The sequence below is a fragment of the Hyperolius riggenbachi genome, chromosome 5 (assembly GCF_040937935.1).
Source record: "Hyperolius riggenbachi isolate aHypRig1 chromosome 5, aHypRig1.pri, whole genome shotgun sequence".
NCBI lineage: Eukaryota > Metazoa > Chordata > Amphibia > Anura > Hyperoliidae > Hyperolius > Hyperolius riggenbachi.
In genome coordinates, this window is record NC_090650.1 from 21106424 (window position 1) to 21125182 (window position 18759).

The window sequence follows — 18759 nt, forward strand, 5'->3', positions numbered from 1 at the left end:
TCCTGCCAGTGCATACCTGTTCATTGATCCTGCCACTGCATACCTGTTCAGTGATCCTGCCAGTGCATACCTGTTCATTGATCCTGCCACTGCATACCTGTTCATTGATCCTGCCACTGCATACCTGTTCATTGATCCTGCCACTGCATACCTGTTCAGTGATCCTGCCAGTGCATACCTGTTCATTGATCCTGCCACTGCATACCTGTTCAGTGATCCTGCCACTGCGTACCTGTTCAGTGATCCTGCCACTGCATACCTGTTCATTGATCCTGCCACTGCATACCTGTTCAGTGAACCCGCCACTGCATACCTGTTCTGTTCAGTGAACAGTTTGGTGTGTCAGTGTGAAGCAGTACCTTAATTACACTACCTGATTGATGTATACACATGCAAGATGTTTTAAAGCACTTTAGGCCTGTCATTTAGCATTCAATGTGATTTCTGCCCTTAAAACGCTGCTTTGCGTCAAATCCAGATTTTTCCCGGGGACTTTTGGCATCTATCCCACTCCGCCATGCCCCCCTCCAGGTGTTAGACCCCTTGAAACATCTTTTCCATCACTTTTGTGGCCAGCATAATTTTTTTTTTTTTCAAAGTTCGCATCCCCATTGAAGTCTATTGCGGTTCGCGAACTTTAACGCGAACCGAACCTTCCGCGAAAGTTCGCGAACCCGGTTCGCGAACCTAAAATCGGAGGTTCGGCCCAACTCTAGTTAGAATGTCTGTTTGTAGAGTGGGGAAGAATCTGGACCTCTGTGTGTAGAGTTGGGAAGAGTCAGAACTTCTGTTTGCAGCATAGTGAAGAGTTAGAATGTCTGTTTGTAGAGTGGGGAAGAATCTGGACCTCTGTGAAGATTTTTTTTTCTAATTAATTATTTCCTTTTCTTGGGATCACCAAAGTTGATAATAAAGCCAGGAGGCCCCATGGAACAGAAAGTAATAACAAAATCTCCCCAACAGAGAGTCAGAAGATCTTCTACAGGCCTCTGTACAGATGGATATATCATTGTGTGCAAAGCTAGTGGCACAATACATTTAACTGTAAATACTGCTTAGTTCCCGGCATTGAATCCATTTGCCTTGTTTTACCTCTCTTCTCTATACACCTTCCCTTCGTTAATAATGATGTTATCTTTGCTGAAGATGCCTTGAAGCCTTACATTTGGCAGTGTTGTCTTTGGCGTCTGTGTTATCCCACTTGGCTGCCAGTGCTGAGCCTAAACAGTATTACTGAGGATTAATGTGCTTCTCTTGTCTGTTGAGATTATCCATCATAGCTTACCAAGTCCAAAGTAGTCACTGGACTTAGGGCTCGTACACACTGACTACATAAGTCGCCCGATCCCTGCACATACACATGTCATGATCGCTCGCAGGTTGGTCTTCGGGGGTCATTGGTTGAGTGCCATACACACACCTGATTATCCGCTGCCTCAGCTGACTTAAAGGGAACCTAAACTGAGAAGGATATGGATTTTTCCTTTTAAAATAATACCAGTTGCCTGACTCCCCTGCTGATCCTGTGTCTCTAATACTTTTAGCCACAGCCCCTGAACAAGCATGCAGATCAGGTGCTCTGACTGAAGTCAGACTGGATTAGCTACATGCTTGTTTCAGGGTGTGATTCAGCCACTATTGCAGCCACAGAGATCAGCTGGACTGCCAGGCAACTGGTATTGTTTAACAGGAAACATCCATATCACTCTCAGTTAAGGTTCACTTTAAGTTAGGCATGCGTACAAGGTTTTAAAATGGACCTTCCATTATAAATCCCATAGAAACCATGGTAAGTAAAATCCCACTTCAGATCCCCAGAGTTGCTAGAGTCACTGATCCTTTGTATTATCCTGTGTGGTGCTGCGTTTTGGAGCAGCCATATTTGTGTAGCCTCAGCATACATACAGGGGGAGAGGACATCCTTGTATTATCCTATGTGCTGGTGCCTTGTGGAACAGCCATATTTGTGTAGCCTCAGCATACATACAGGGGGAGGGGACATCCTTGTATTATCCTATGTGCTGGTGCCATGTGGAGCAGCCATATTTGTGTAGCCTCAGCACACATACAGGGGGAGGAGACATCCTTGTATTATCCTATGTGCTGGTGCCATGTGGAGCAGCCATATTTGTGTAGCCTCAGCACACATACAGGGGGAGGGGACATCCTTGTATTATCCTATGTGCTGGTGCCATGTGGAGAAGCCATATTTGTGTAGCCTCAGCACACATACAGGGGGAGGGGACATCCTTGTATTATCCTATGTGCTGGTGCCATGTGGAGAAGCCATATTTGTGTAACCTCAGCATACATACAGGGGGAGGGGACATCCTTGTATTATCCTATGTGCTGGTGCCATGTGGAGCAGCCATATTTGTGTAGCCTCAGCATACATACAGGGGGAGGGGACATCCTTGTATTATCCTATGTGCTGGTGCCATGTGGAGCAGCCATATTTGTGTAGCCTCAGCATACATACAGGGGGAGGGGACATCCTTGTATTATCCTATATGCTGGTGCCATGTGGAGCAGCCATATTTGTGTAGCCTCAGCACACATACAGGGGGAGGGGACATCCTTGTATTATCCTGTGTGGTGCCTGCGTTTTGGAGCAGCCATATTTGTGTAGCCTCAGCATATATACAGGGGGAGGGGACTTCCTTGTATTATCCTATATGCTGGTGCCATGTGGAGCAGCCATATTTGTGTAACCTCAGCATATATACAGGGGGAGGGGACATCCTTGTATTATCCTATGTGCTGGTGCCATGTGGAGCAGCCATATTTGTGTAGCCTCAGCATACATACAGGGGGAGGGGACATCCTTGTATTATCCTATGTGCTGGTGCCATGTGGAGCAGCCATATTTCTGTAGCCTCAGCATACATACAGGGGAAGGGGACAACCTTGTATTATCCTATATGCTGGTGCCATGTGGAGCAGCCATATTTCTGTAGCCTCAGCATACATACAGGGGGAGGGGACATCCTTGTATTATCCTATGTGCTGGTGCCATGTGGAGCAGCCATATTTCTGTAGCCTCAGCATACATACGGGGGGAGGGGACATCCTTGTATTATCCTATGTGCTGGTGCCATGTGGAGCAGCCATATTTGTGTAGCCTCAGCATACATACAGGGGGAGGGGACATCCTTGTATTATCCTACGTGCTGGTGCCATGTGGAGAAGCCATATTTGTGTAGCCTCAGCATACATACAGGGGGAGGGGACAACCTTGTATTATCCTATGTGCTGGTGCCATGTGGAGCAGCCATATTTGTGTAGCCTCAGCATACATACAGGGGGAGGGGACATCCTTGTATTATCCTACGTGCTGGTGCCATGTGGAGAAGCCATATTTGTGTAGCCTCAGCATACATACAGGGGGAGGGGACATCCTTGTATTATCCTATGTGCTGGTGCCATGTGGAGAAGCCATATTTGTGTAGCCTCAGCATATATACAGGGGGAGAGGACATCCTTGTATTATCCTATGTGCTGGTGCCATGTGGAGAAGCCATATTTGTGTAGCCTCAGCATACATACAGGGGGAGGGGACATCCTTGTATTATCCTATGTGCTGGTGCCATGTGGAGCCATATTTGTGTAGCCTCAGCATACATACAGGGGGAGGGGACATCCTTCTATTATCCTATGTGCTGGTGCCATGTGGAGCAGCCATATTTGTGTAGCCTCAGCACACATACTCTCTGACCAGACAGAGAGGTGCTCATGCTTGCTACACAGCCATAGCAGTTAAGGCACCTGTTTTTTCACTGGCCTGAGGAAGTGGGCAAGCACACGCAAAACGCGTTGTCAATTTTATGTGCTGGAATAAAAGACCCTTTTTAATAAACTGGTCCAAATTCTTCGAAAGGTAAGATTCCCTCTCTGTTTATAAGGTTAACAGTTTATTAGCCTATCTTTTATGCACCCCTGTTTTAAGTGTACATACAGGGGGAGGTGACATCCTTGTATTATTCTCTGTGGTGCCTTGTAGAGTAGCCATATTTGAGTAGCCTTTCTTGCATTAGAAAGTTTAAACTGCTTTTGTGGATGCAGCAAGTGTTTCTGAGTTCATGCAGTGATCTCCATTGCAGAATCATGTCATTTTTTTAATGCAGTCTCTCTGTGTTCATATCCAGATCCAGTACTAACTTTCTGCATTGTCCCTTTTGTACAAAGGTTTCACTAGAATTTCATATTATTTTACTGTCCTAGTTCATCCTGTGCAATAAAATTGCAGTGTCAGCTCTGCAGGAATCGGAATTACAGGAAGCAGACAGCCTGCCACTTACAATATATTTACTGCAAAAACGACTGCAGTGTACTACAGGAAACTATGTTCAGTGCTAATGAATGCAATTTTACAATTATATGCAGAAAAAAATGGGCGGACGTTAATGATGTTATGTACTGTAGATGATGAAATGTTATTTTTAAATTGTAATTTTTAAATTGATCTTCTGTAGCACTGTACATAGCATGACACAAATACCTTATATACTCGCGTATAAGCCTAATTTTACAGCACAAAAAATGAGATTAAACCTGCCCCCCTTGGCTTATATGCGAGTCAGTGGAGCTGAATGCATGGTGGAGCATTTGTTACTGGCAGAGGAGCGTAAGGATCCTACACTTGTGATGCTGCTCTTACCAGCTGGCTCCCTGCTGTGTCCGAGCCCCCCCATCCTCTGCAACATGGTGTGCAGAGTGCGCTGCTCAAGACTACCTGTGTCCCCTGGCTTGTGGAGCAGAGCATGCCAGCAACGTGTCAGTGGTGCAATGATCAGGGATTCTTCCTGTGTGGCAATCGCTGTGTCTCATATCTATGACGCCACCTAGTGGTTATGGGGAGGGGGGGATGGCTTGTACTGGGGGCACATCTGGCTACTGTGGAGGGGGTTATATTGGGGAGGGGCTTATACACGAGTCAATCACTTTTTCCTGGTTTCTGAGGGAAAAGTGGGTACCTCGCCTTATGTGCAGGTCGCTTTATATGTAAATATATATGGTACTATATTGGGGAGCATAGACACACACTAATAACATAACAGTGTACAATCAGGACATCCAGCAGTACAAATACATACATAGCTGATGTGTGGTTTGAGACATCACCAATACTGGTGCATGTTCATATGATAAATTACAGAAGGATAAGAAACACTAGGAGGATGTCCCTGTCCTTGCAAGCTTACATTCTGTACATTCTGCACCAACATAACCCTGGTGCTTCAACCGACCACAATCAGATCTGGTACCAATTGTCTAAAGCTGCATACATGCGCTAGATAGAAATTGGCCAAGGCAGCTGTTTGGGGCCATCACTGCTGAGAGTCTGGTGTCTACAGGTGTCCCCCCTGGTCGTTTAATGATCTGGCATGCCAGACAATTACGCAACAATGACTAAAGAATGGTTGGAATTGCTGATCTCCGAATTTCACTGAAATTCCTAACCAATTCCAAGTTTGCATTGCAAAATGGCTAAACTGGTATTTATTGCAGATATATATCGTAGCACTACCCATAATTATGATTAATTATGGTCAGTGCAAATTGGCAAAAATATGTTCGCCATAGGTTTCAATTTCGCTTTGAATTTTTTTTTTTGCTTTCATGTTTCTGGCTATATAAAAAAAACAATTATAGTGCATTTTACGCCGGGACAAATGTACAACTGACATGCATGTATTTTAAATTTTTTTACACAATTTCCCGATAGTTTTGATGGCCAAGCGCGTTGCTGCTTCCCTTACCCTGTCTGCCTAAAGCAGCTCCACAACTCCACCCTGTTTTCCACCCCCCTCCCAAAGAGACAGTATGCAGCGCTTGTTCCCGGCAGTGTCGCCCGCAAGATCAAGCTGACACCAATAGCATATCTTTTCAGCATATCAGCTGTACAGGCTTATTCTGATCGCCCCTGACGACGGTGGAATGCCGAAACTGGTCGGGATTTGGAGAATGGGCACTACTCCGATCTGATCTGCTCTGTCTGCACTTGTCAGTGATTTTAATGTGATTTGATTTATGTGGGTCCCCGTTGTTTAGGACCTACAATGTGAGTATCATTTTTCTTCACTATTTTGACTGTTTGAATGCAGTCTCTCAGTGTTCACATCTATCCAATATTGACTTTCTACCTTGTCCCTTTTGTACAAAGGTTTAACTAGATTCTCATATTCTTTGAGGCTGCTTTTACAGTGAGACGTTACAGGCGCACGTTACAGCAGCCTGTAACACAGCCCAACTCACAGTGATGAAAAATCAATGGGCTGTTCACAGTGCCCACGTTGTGTTACATTGTAATGCTGCACGTTCTATAAAAGTGCAGCATGCTGTGCGTTATACGCGGTTTTAGCCATGTTAGACTGTTTGCACACGCTCAGTAATGTTGTTTTATTGTTTTTTGTGTGCAGGAGAGGAGGAGGGGAGAGTCCACTATTTTGCCTAGCCATATGGCTAATTAATATTCACTGCACTGCAATGCCGGTTCTCTTACTGCTGGTGCTGGCAATGATTCATATGAATCATTCTCTGCCTGCTAGCAATGATTCATATGAATCATTCTCGGCTCCCTGCCTGCTAGCAATGATTCATATGAATCATTCTCAGTTCTCTGCCTGCTAGCAATGATTCATATGACTCATTCTCGGCTCCCTGCCTGCTAGCAATGATTCATATCAATCTTTCTTGGTTCTCTGCCTGCTAGCAATGATTCATATGAATCATTCTTGGTTCTCTGCCTGCTAGCAATGATTCATATGAATCATTCTCGGCTCCCTGCCTGCTAGCAATGATTCTTATGAATCATTCTCGGTTCTCTGCCTGCTAGCAATAATTCATATGAATCATTCTCGGATCTCTGCCTGCTAGCAATGATTCTTATGAATCATTCTCGGTTCACTGCCTGCTAGCAATGATTCATATGAATCATTGCCGGTTCTATCGAACGAAAACTGCGCACCAAGAGCCGCATAACGCGGCTCTATGTAGCGTCCACCTTTAGCACCACCATGCATTGCGTTAGGGGAACGTTATGCGACCTTAACGTCCCCTGCAACGCAACTTCCCACTGTGTAAGAGCCCATACTGCCCTAGTTTAGAAGGTCTGAAATAAATATTCTACTCATAATCATAGTACTCATCCGCATATCTATTGACTGTGGCTTTGGTCACCTGTTATGTGTGTTGAGCACTTAGGTGGCTGCAGGTTGTAAAGTGCTGGGAGTGCCGAGATATTGCCAACCATCTGTATTGCCTGTCTGTGGAGAAGCACAGGATCTCAGACTGCAACATAGCACTGATTTGTTTGGTAGAAGAGGAGGAGCGATTGTCTACAGCTCTTCGATACTGTTCAGTAATAATGACAGACTATGATGTTGTAAGAGCAGCAGATGAGGCGGGCGGAGCCGGAGGAAGAGAGGGCGGAGCCCTGAACAGCTGGGAGCGACAAGTCAGGTCGGGTCAGTCTGGTGTGAAGCGTGGAAACTTGTCCAATTATACAGCAAGCCACAGCCTGTAAAATCAAATCAATTTGTTCTCTTCCTGAGTGAAGAGCGACTCGCAGGTTCGCAAAGGTTGTATAATAAACATGAGTCATGTCAGAGCCGCATGTCAACTGTTGTTTTTAGAAAGTGAGATTGGCCTCTCACAACAGATTTGGATAGGAACGCAGACTGTATTTCCCTGAAATCCGAGATAATTACCTGTTACTATGGAATATTTTAACTCTAAACTCAAGTTCTGTCGGGGCAACTGTAATAAGGAATAAAGATGACACCCTACATATGTTTCTCAGAGTTCAGGAAGTGTTTAAAGTGAACCTAAGGTGAGAGGGATATGGAGGCTGCCATATTTATTTCCTTTTAAGCAATACCAGTTGCCTGGCAGCCCTGCTGATCCTCTGCCTCTAATACTATTAGCCATAGACCCAGAACAAGCATGCAGCAGATCAGGTGTAACAGACTTTAAAGTCAGATCTGACAAGACTTGCTGCATGCTTGTTTCTGGTGTTATTCAGATACTACTGCAGAGAAATAGACCAGCAGGGCTGCCAGGCAACTGGTATTGATTAAAAGGAAATAAATATGGCAGCCTCCGTATACCTCTTACTTCAGTTCCCCTTTAAAGAGGAACTTAAACCAAGGCTTGAACTTTATTACAATCAGTAGCTTTTCCATGGGAAATCTTTACCTTTTCTCGAATAGATTGAAGGTCTGTATGGTTGATATTGTGGTGAAAGCCCTCCCACAGTGTGATGTCATGGCCATGGTCCTGACAGTTTGCTGTCTGTGAACCTTGTTGCATTGTGGGAATTAACAGCTTTTTCGAACTGCCAAGCAAGCAGTATCTCCCTCTGTGAATAGAACTCTCATTGAAGAACATTCCGTACAGATCACCTGACAGAACTAAAGATGTCACCACCAGGGATACATTTCAGATTGTAAATCAGGAAGAGGAAAGAGTTTACAATGGGCAAACACTGACTAAATCTGACTAATATTATAAATGTAAAATTTTGGATGTTTGTTACTCGATCACACAACAATGGCTGAACGGATTTGAATGAAATTTGGCACACACATAGTACATTACCTGGAATCATTTCAATGCAAATTATTGAAGCCAAAGACTGCAAAGATCACAAACTTGGTCATTGAGTGTTTGTGCGTTGAGGTTAGAAAAAGTGGGCGGAGCCAACCCCAGCCAAATACATTCCCGGGCAACGCCAAGTCATCAGCTAGTAGTCGATAAATTAGTATTGTAAAACATAAAAAAATTTATTTATTACATTTTCACTACAGTTCCTCTTTAAGTTAGTAGTTAAATGAACATTTTGGGCTCGATTCACTAAACCGTAATAACTCAGTTATCACGCGTTAAGGCTTTGCACGTGCAAACGTGCGTGCTAAGGAATTTGCACATGCAAAGTTTATGCCATTCACGTGCTAAGTTTTAGCGCGCGAACAGCGTTATGCTTAGCACTAAGTGCTTTATGCCATTAAAATCAATGGCGCTTTGCACGCTCAGTAAATAGAGTTTGGTAATGAAATTATGAATGCTGCTTACATTAACTTGTGCGGTACTGTAACGCGATGCGCGCAAAATGAAATATATAGAGTAATAATTGAAGATATACATTCCGCTCACGTGATCAGCAGTGACTTTGCGTGCTTAGTATCATTATCACGTGAAGTTGCTGCAGATCACAATACTTTGCGCGTGAAGCATTTGCGCGCAAAACTTTACGGGCGCAATCGGGGGCGTAACTGGAAATCACTGGGCCCCCCTGCAAAACTTTCGATGGGGCTCCCCTCCCACCAAAACAAATCTACACATCTATAAAATGTATGATTCCTTATCAGTGGCTGAGCAGATGCAGTCATTAGAACAATTGTGCAGAGAGCAGAAAGTTTTATTCTCTCCTTTCCCTTAGTGGTCAGTCTCTCAGGATGAGGCCCCCTGTGGCTTCTGGGCCCCCTGCGGCTGCATCCCTTGCAGGGTCTATTGTTACGCCCCTGGGCACAATCCTTTTCGAGCATGTTAGCTCGTGCAAAGCGGATTTTCACTGCCGTGCTAAGTGTTAGCTCGGCTTTGTGAATCAAGCTCTACGTGTAGCCACCTAATATATTGATTTTGAATTAAATCTTTCTTGAAATCTTAGTGACCTCTCTGTCACTCCTCTTTCTTTGAAATGATAATGTCACGTCACAGGCACGGCAATCTTCCATGTCAGCCAGTTTCTGCGGAGCAATCTGAATGATGCTCTGACAACCATTACCTGTGGCATTTTGCCCTTGCCATAGGTCCCGTCACATAATTAACAACCTCGGTAGAATCCAGGTGGATTGTGTCATGCGGGCGTGGGGTGCTCTTGAGCAACAATACCACCCACGCTCTCCGAGGGCAGCCAACCCGGCGTGTCTCACAGTTGGTATTCAGTAACGACGACGTAAGTGGTGAAAGTTTATTGGAGAGCCATTTGTGTCCCTGTCATCCTTCATTAGCGCTTAATGAATAATATACAGAGGGTGGCAGAAGATTAGGCATTCTGTAATACTGGTTACATGGTAATGAATGACATATCACTGTATTTATTTTTATTGTGCATGATTGTTGTGTTAAAAAAAAAAATTAAACAATATAATTGTATCTGTTTCAACATAATGTCAACTTTTCTGTATAATTAATGAGTGCCTTCAGTCAGTATGGGCAGGCTGATATCTAATAGCCTGCTAATATATGTCATTGTTTTAATTACACTCTGCTATCTAAAATAAAGTACTGCAGATGTTTCCTATGCTACATACTCTAAAAAGAATCTAATGCTAGGAATACACGTTTCGTTTTTGCCTTCGTTTTTGCCTTCGATTCGTTCAGTAAACGAATCGAGTGTTGAAAACGTATGTGAAAATAGTCATAATCTCATTATAGTTTCGATTAATAGACCCCAAAAACGAACGACTAGTGATCGAACATGTTTGATATTATCTCTCTTTATCCATCTAATCGAGCCATTGGTAGGCTTGATGGCTGTTCAGATCGATTATATATTCGTTTATGGCGTCCGCCCCTGTACTACATTTCGTTTCTTTGCAGCCTTCGATCATTGGAAAAACGAAACCATCAGAATAAAAAAAAAAAAACGAAACCGTGGGTGGTGATATTAACCGTACGTTCGATTATTTCGGGAACGAAAAGGACAAAAGGCACAATCGAAATGAAGGCTAAAACGAAGGCAAAAACGAAACGTGTATTCCCAGCATTACAGATTGCATAGAAACTGAAAAAACAGGTCAGAAACCCCTCCCCGCAATCTAGATGTGCTTCAATCAGGATATGTTATTTGAAGAGAGGGAGGAGCCTGAGCTGACTGTACCTTCCATCATCCACCCTGGAACAACTAAATAAACTGCCAAACCTGGGAGGGGTCATTAGTGGGCTTGTTCAGAAGAGTTTTGGAAACAGGCACATGGGCTCAGGCGTCTGTAATAAGATACCTGGCCATTATTTATTGGCAAATATGGACTGCTCTACTTGTGTGGGTGTCAGATCTATATTCTATATCTATCTATATATACTGCTATATATAACCATGGAAACTGGCGGACATACACTTTAAATCTGCTGATCTTTGATGATCTGAATTTCTAGAATAACTGCAGCACAATAATGGGATTGTATAGCACATCTATTTTTTTTTTTACAATTCTGTATTATAAATGAGAAGCATATGAAATATTGCAAATGAATGTTTTGCTAAGTGCTAGCACCACCTGCTGATTTAAATAACCACTCCAGTGAAAAAAGTAAGCAGTTCAAATATGACAGAACTGACAGGTTTTGGACTAGTATATCTCCTCATGGGGGATTCCCAGGGTTTTCTTTGTTTTCAACATCATTTCCTGAGGAGCAGTTGCAAAGTCTAACTGACAAAATGGTGTGCAAGTAAGGAGCAGTGTTGCCAACTCACCCCTTTAATTACTGACACATATGAATTATACAGGTTTTGTGGCTAGGTAGATGCAGTTAAGGCACTGAGTATGTGCAAATAACCCCAGAACCTGTATACCTTAGATGTGTCAGTAATTAAAGGGATGAGTTGGCAACACTGGTAAGGAGGCTGGCTGGTATCTTACTATTTTGACAGTCAAACTGCTGTTCAGGAATAAAAATGGCCGCCTCCATAACCCTGTCACTTCAGATGTACTTTAAAGGTCCACTCCAACAAAAAAAGTAAGCAGTTAAAATCTGACGGAACCCACAGGTTTTGGGCCAGTCCATCTCCTCATGGGGGATTCTCAGTTTTCTTTGTTTTCAACAGCATTTCTCGAATGGCAGTTGCTAAGTCTAACTGACAAAATAGCGTGCAAGTGAGTAGGGAGGCTGGCTGATTTCTTACTATTTTGGCATTTAAACTGCTGTTCAGGAAATGCTTGAAAACCAAGAAAAACCCTGAGAATCCCCCATGAGGTGATGGACTAGTCCAAAACCTGTCTGTTCTGTCAGATTTTAACTGCTTACTTTTTTCACTGGAGTGGTTATTTAAGCAGTAACACTGGAGTGAATTCAGAATCTTGAACTGCCTATTTCTTCTAGGATGCAACTGCAGTTGATGTTAAAAAAACCGGCGGGGCATCACTGGTGTAAACTACTAGGGGAGCAGCAATTATTTTATGCATTAAAAATTGTGTTTTTTCTCCTTTTTAAATGTAGTAAAAAAATAAAAAAAAAGGTTAAATACCTCCTACGCTAATTCATAGATATTCATCTCTCCAGAGACCTACAAACATGCTCACATCCGTTCATTCTGCTCAGAAAAGGCTTAAGATAAAATGGGGCCCTAGATTTTTACCCACCTCTGATGGTCACCTGGCTTTTTTAGTTAGATTTGTAAGGGGGCTACCGTCCACCAGGCCCCTAGACTCTCTCCAGGTCCTAGGAAACTGCCTAGGTTTGCTTTCTTGATGATCTGGCTCTGATCTGAACCATTCCCTTTTAATTCAAATAGGTATACTGGGGGAGGATGATTGGTCATTTGAATCCCAGCCTATCATGAGGTATGGTGAATGGGAGAGTGAGGCTGCTGGGGCAGATGAGCAGTGGTGGGCCGAAATTTCACACATCGAAATTCGCATTTACGCATCGTAATCGTAATCCGAAATTTCAGGGAAAATCGTATTTAATTTCATATGTAATAGTATTTCATAATTTCACGTAATTTTCACGCAATTTTGTGAAATTTTGTGCCGACTTTGGCGGTTAAAAGCAAAGCCCCCACACATGCTATTGCTACCAAAATTGGTATATATGTTAATATTGGGTACAAGTTAAAATAATAATTTTTCAAAAAGACGTAGCTTTTGAGAAAATCGATTTTAAATATGCAAAGAAAAATGGTTTTTAAACTGTAATTTTTTTAGTTTAAAAACCATTTTTCCTTTGCATTTTTAAAATCGATTTTCTCAAAAACTACAAGCTCTTTTTGGAAAATACTTTTTGGACTTGTACCCATTATTTTCCTTAACATCTGTAGCACTTTGGGTGGAACTACTATGTATGGGAGCTGTGCTATTCACTGCCAAAGTCGGCACGAAATGACACAAAAATTAGGCAAAATTTTAGGCAAAATTACGAATCACTATACGAAATCAATTGAATTTACAAATTGCAATTACGTATAAGCGTAAATGCGAAAATGTATGCAAAGTTTTGCGTAATCGTAATTAGCTCATTACGATCATCAATGCTGATGAGAAGCTGCTAATCGGATAGTTATTATTATTATTATTATTTAGTATTTATATAGCGCCGACATATTACGCAGCGAGGTACAGTGTATATATATATATATATATCTTGTCACTAACTGTCCCTCAAAGGAGCTCACAATCTAATCCCTACCATTGCCATATGTCTATATTATGAAGTGTAAGTACTGTAGTCTAGGGCCAATTTTAGAGGGAGCCAATTAACTTATCTGTATGTTTTTGGAATGTGGGAGGAAACCGGAGTGCCCGGAGGAAACCCACGCAGACACGGAGAGAACATACAAACTCTTTGCAGATAGTGCCCTGGCTGGGATTCGAACCAGGGACCCAGCGCTGCAAGGCGAGAGAGCTAACCACTACGCCACCGTGCTGCCCCGTAGTTGGTAGTTGGTATTTTACCTTTTGATTTTGCAACATCTGCACAACTTTTTCGTTCTTTCTTTTTTTTTTTTTTTACAAGAATGTATTGTTATGGTGGTTGTGTTTCATCTAGTGGTGTTGATACATCTACTTTGACTAACGCCCCATATTTCTCCTGCAGGTCATTAGCCATTGGCCAGCAATACTCTTCGCTGGGGACGCAGCCCATCCCGTGTGGCACCATACCGGGACTGGTGGCCAAGCAGATGCGATTCTGCCGAAACTACATGGAGATCATGCCCAGCGTGGCGGAGGGGGTGAAGATCGGCATACAGGAATGTCAGCACCAATTCCGGGGGAGGAGGTGGAACTGCACGACGGTCAACGACAACTTGGCCATCTTCGGGCCGGTGTTAGATAAAGGTGAGAGTCTTTCTAGGATAGTTTTGGTTCCTCAGCTCTGCCAGCCATCAAGATGGGAGCTGGGAAAAAAGGGCGCATGCCGCTAGTGGACAAAAAGGGCGCCGCCATTCACTCCCATAATAAATAGCGTTTAATGGGCGCCGAGTAGGAAAAAAGGGCGCCGGAGCTAAATAAAGTTTATAAACGGCGCCAGGAGCTAAATAAAGTTTACAAACGGCGCCCGGCGATGTTTAATGATTTATAACTGAACTTGTGGTGATTTACGTTTATAAAATGCACCCGTGCCGAATAACGTTTATGAAAATAATAAACATATTTATCTTATTTAAATAATTAAAACATTATTTAAAGTTTTATCTCTTACTGTTTGTAAAACATTATTATTCACAAAATAAAGCGATCAGTACGTAACGTAAATTGCAAAATTTTTTTTGAATCCACAATTAGTAAAACATTATTATCCACATAATAAAGGGGGGTCTTAGGTTTAGGCACCAACAGGGGGGTCTTAGGTTTAGGCACCAATAGGGGGGTCTAGGGGTTAGGGGTAGGTACAGGGAGGGGTACTTAGGCAACAACAGGGGGGGGTCTTAGGTTTAGGCACTAACAGGGGGGTCTTAGGTTTAGGCACCAACAGGGGGGTTTTAGGTTTAGGCATTAACAGGGGGGTCTTAGGTTTAGGCACCAACAGGGGGGTCCTAGGTTTAGGCACCAAGAGGGGGGTCTAGGGGTTAGGGGTAGGTACAGGGAGGGTTACTTAGGCACCAACAGGGGGGGTCTTAGGTTTAGGCACCAACAGGGGGGTCTTAGGTTTAGGCACCAACAGGGGGGTCTTAGGTTTAGGCACCAACAGGGGGGTCTTAGGTTTAGGCACCAACAGGGGGGTCTTAGGTTTAGGCACCAACAGGGGGGTCTTAGGTTTAGGCACCAACAGGGGGGTCTTAGGTTTAGGCACCAACAGGGGGGTCTTAGGTTTAGGCACCAACAGGGGAGTCTAGGGGTTAGGGATAGGTACAGGTAGGGTTCTGTGTAAGAGTAGGCTTAGGTATAGTTTTAGTAAAATTTTAGTAATAATTACTAATGTATTACAACATTTATTACGAACGTAGTTATATTTATATCATCTTTATAAACAATATTTTCAAATTTTATTATAACAACAAACCATAAATGACGGTTATTCACAATAATATACAATTATAACAATTAAACATATATTATTGGTTTTTTTATAAACGTAATTATAAGTTTAACTTTTGAAACAGGGAAGATTAACGTTTTCACAATTTCCGATTTCATAAACATTATTTAATGATTTATAATTTTGTTAAACATTATTTGTAAACGAAATATAGCACACTATATTTATAAACCCTATTAATGATTAATTATTATTTAGAGTTTACACCCCGCGCCCTTTTTGTCCAGGCGCCCTTTTTGTACGTACGCATCAAGATGACCTGTTCTACCTGCCTGTGTTGTAATGTATAGATTAGAACAGGGATTCTTATCTGCACAAATTTGGAGATGTTTGGGAACCAGGAAAGGCGACATCACTAAAGACTGCTATACACCGGCAGACTGTCACCCGACGAGCCCAAAAGATCCCTCTCTGATCGACCTCTTCCTCCAGCCGCTGGCAGCCGTCCTGTGCGCTTGCCGCAGCTTTGCTCACAGCCGGTGGCCCGAGGTTCCCATCCGGTGCAGATGCTGACGGGCATCTACTGTGCCTGCGCGAGAGCCGCTCAGGGTCGTGATGATGTGGTCTGGAGTGTACTGAGCAGGCACAGATCCAGACCATGACATTGTGACACTTGCGCAGTCAAGACAAGACAAATAACATTTATATCGTGCTTTTCTCCTGGCGGACTCAAAGCGTCGCAGTAGATGCCCATCGGCATCTGAACGGAGGGGACCTTTGGGCCACCAGTTGGGAGCGAAGCTGCGGCAAGGGCACAGGACGGCTGCCAGGGGCTGGAGGAAGACCTGGATAAGTAGATTTTTGTTTTTTAATCACCTCGGACCCTTAAAGTGTAACAGTTGAGCATAAAGTCAAATGTCAATTCTTTATTTGTATCTGGTAAACAAGAAATAAGGATGCTAACCAGGCAATCCAAAGGTTAAAAATCATTATTACTTTTCTTGTTGATACTGTAAATGATTATTCCAGTTAACCTGACCCTTATTTGGTAGATTGCCACCCAAAGGAAGTTGCAGGGCATGCGGAGTTGTCATTTTTTGCTTCTTTACTTCCCCCTCAGACTTAACTCATGCAGCCTGATTGGTTGAAGCCTCTTTCCCTCCTGTTTTCCCTTCCTACACCTCTATTCCTCTCTGATTGGCCAATATTTATCATGCTGAGACAATGCACTTTCAATTACAGAGCTGGGTGGGAGTGCCTGAAGACTGTCTGGAGGAGGGCGGGAAATGTATACACAATCAGGCAGAGGAGAGTAAGGGAGGAAGTTACATCAGTATTAGCTTCAAGATAGACACAGTTAAAATGGAGAATCCTAAGAAGGATATTCTTGTTTTTTTACTATAGAAAAATCACTAAAATCAAAACGTGGACAGTGCAATACATATGTTATGTAAGTAGAGCAAGTATTATCTACTTATATATATATGTTTTTTTTTCTGAGATAGTAGGGGCTCGATTCACAAAGCGGTGCTAACCCAGTTAGAGACTTTAGGCGTGATAACCATTGCACCACGCTGGTGAAAAGCCAGTTTAGGCGTGATAAGTTTAGGTGTGATAAGTTTAGGTGTGATAAGTTTAGGCATGCTAAGTTTAGATAAGTGTAGATAGCGTGCAAAGTCCTGCACGCAAAGCAGCGCCATTAAACTCTATGCAAAGTGCACCAGACTTTGCTAACGCAAAACTTTTGATCAGCTGTGCATTGCGGTGCTAACGCAGTTGGTGCTTAAACTTATCACGCCTAAACTTATCACACCTAAACTTATCACGCCTAAACTGAGTTTAGGCGTGATAAAGGGCTTTTCACCAGCGTGCTAACTGTTAGCACCGCTTTGTGAATCAGGCCCTATGGCTGACAGCTCCTCTTGTGGCTGCTGGCTGTTTGTGACCGGTGAACTGTCCATTGAAACACTGAATGTATCTGTTGACACCGCTGCATTGTGCTCTCTTGTTCATAGCATTTATATATATTTTTTAATCTCTATTCTAAAAGCTGTACGTGCCAAATCCAATTCCAGGGCGAATAAATGCGTTCTGATAAAAGCTTGTAGCTTGGCTATGGATTCCCCTTCAGGGAGAAATACGGCTCATCTTGTATCTGATGTGTGACTGCGCTGTGTCTCGTCCCACATACAGCATATACTGTATATACCATCAGCTCTTCCTGGAATAAGATTTCAGCTCTTAGCCGGAAAGCGCCTGCTATAATTTCATGGGCAGCCGATGCCTCAACTTGTCCACCATAAAACCAAACTACAGAGGAGAGACAAAAGGTAGACATTGAAGAGTCACTCTGCAGCAGGCCTTCCTGTGCTGGGGTTGTTATAAAAAGTGAGGAATCATATAGTACTAGAGCTAGTACATAAAGACCTCCAGGGGCGTACCATGATCCAGGTGGGCCCCCAGCAAAACTCAGCTGGACAGGCCTCCCAGGTGGGCCCCCAGCAAAACTCAGCTGGACAGGCCTCCCTTTTTAACCCCCCCCCCCTCAAAGATACAATGCACAAGTGTCGCCCCATGCACCCACTCCGCAGGGAGAATGGGGGCCTAGTCTGGCCGTGGCAGCGTAGCATATTACCTTTATCCAGCAGAGAGTCACATGACATGATGCAGAGACAGGAGCCACAGGGAACTTGGCTGCATAGCTCCCCAAATGTCCCTGTTTGGGACCCCAGTCCCTCTGCTCTGTCCCTCTTTCTCCCTCATTTATCCCTCTTTCAGGACTGATGCACATATCTATGTATCATAGCTCCTAACTGTCCCTCTTTGGGAGTCCTGTCCCTCTGTCCCTCTTTCTCCCTCATTTATCCCTCTTTCAGGACTGATGCACATATCTATGTAAATCATAGCTCCCAACTGTCCCTCTTTGGGAGTCCTGTCCCTGCTGTCTTCCTCATTTGTCCCTCTTTCTGCACTCATGTACCAATCTATGTAAATATTTGTATTTATTGTTTTAAATTGACTCTAAACTTTATACCCATCCTTTAAATTATATTATTTAAATATACTTCTTACTTTTAAATGTTATTATGAAATAAAACATATGATTAATAGAAAGGACTAGCCTGGTTTGAATAATACATTTATATCTTTTGATTTTGAATTCTAGGGTGTGGCTGGGAGTGATCAGGGGTGGGACAGAGGTGTGTCTTTAAGTGTCCTTCTTTTTTAACTCCAAAAGTTGGGAGGTATGCTTTAAATTGACATATTTTTTATATTTAATTTTAAAATGAAGAAAAAGTAATGATGATAGAATTGGCCAGTGTGGTTTGAATCATAAAACAATTTTTTTTTTGCTTCTGCATTACTTGTGAGAAGCATGACTAGGGGTGTGGTGGGGGCGTGGTTAGCGGTGTGGCAGGGGCGTGTCTTAAAGTGTGCCTTTTTTTCATCTCAAAAAGTTGGGAAATATGTGGCTGTGTTGCGCTGGACGGAGGTGATGATACTGCCGCTGCTCTGCTGACCTCCTTTATGCCACCAGACCCAGCCCCCTTAGCCCCTTTA

General features: G+C 43.2%; 1 protein-coding gene across 2 annotated transcripts in view; it reads left to right on the forward strand.

Annotated features, from left to right (window-relative positions):
- Positions 1–18759, forward strand: part of WNT3A (Wnt family member 3A) — a 155730-nt gene that overhangs the window by 110153 nt on the left and 26818 nt on the right. The window contains exons 1-2 of one of the 2 annotated variants that reach the window (XM_068235171.1): positions 7545–7570; positions 13816–14057. In XM_068235171.1, coding sequence (XP_068091272.1) covers positions 13901–14057 — 157 coding nt within the window. In that variant the 5' untranslated portion in view covers positions 7545–7570; positions 13816–13900. Of the gene's footprint in view, positions 1–7544; positions 7571–13815; positions 14058–18759 lie in introns of those variants that run through there. The other variant, XM_068235170.1, reaches the window with a different exon arrangement.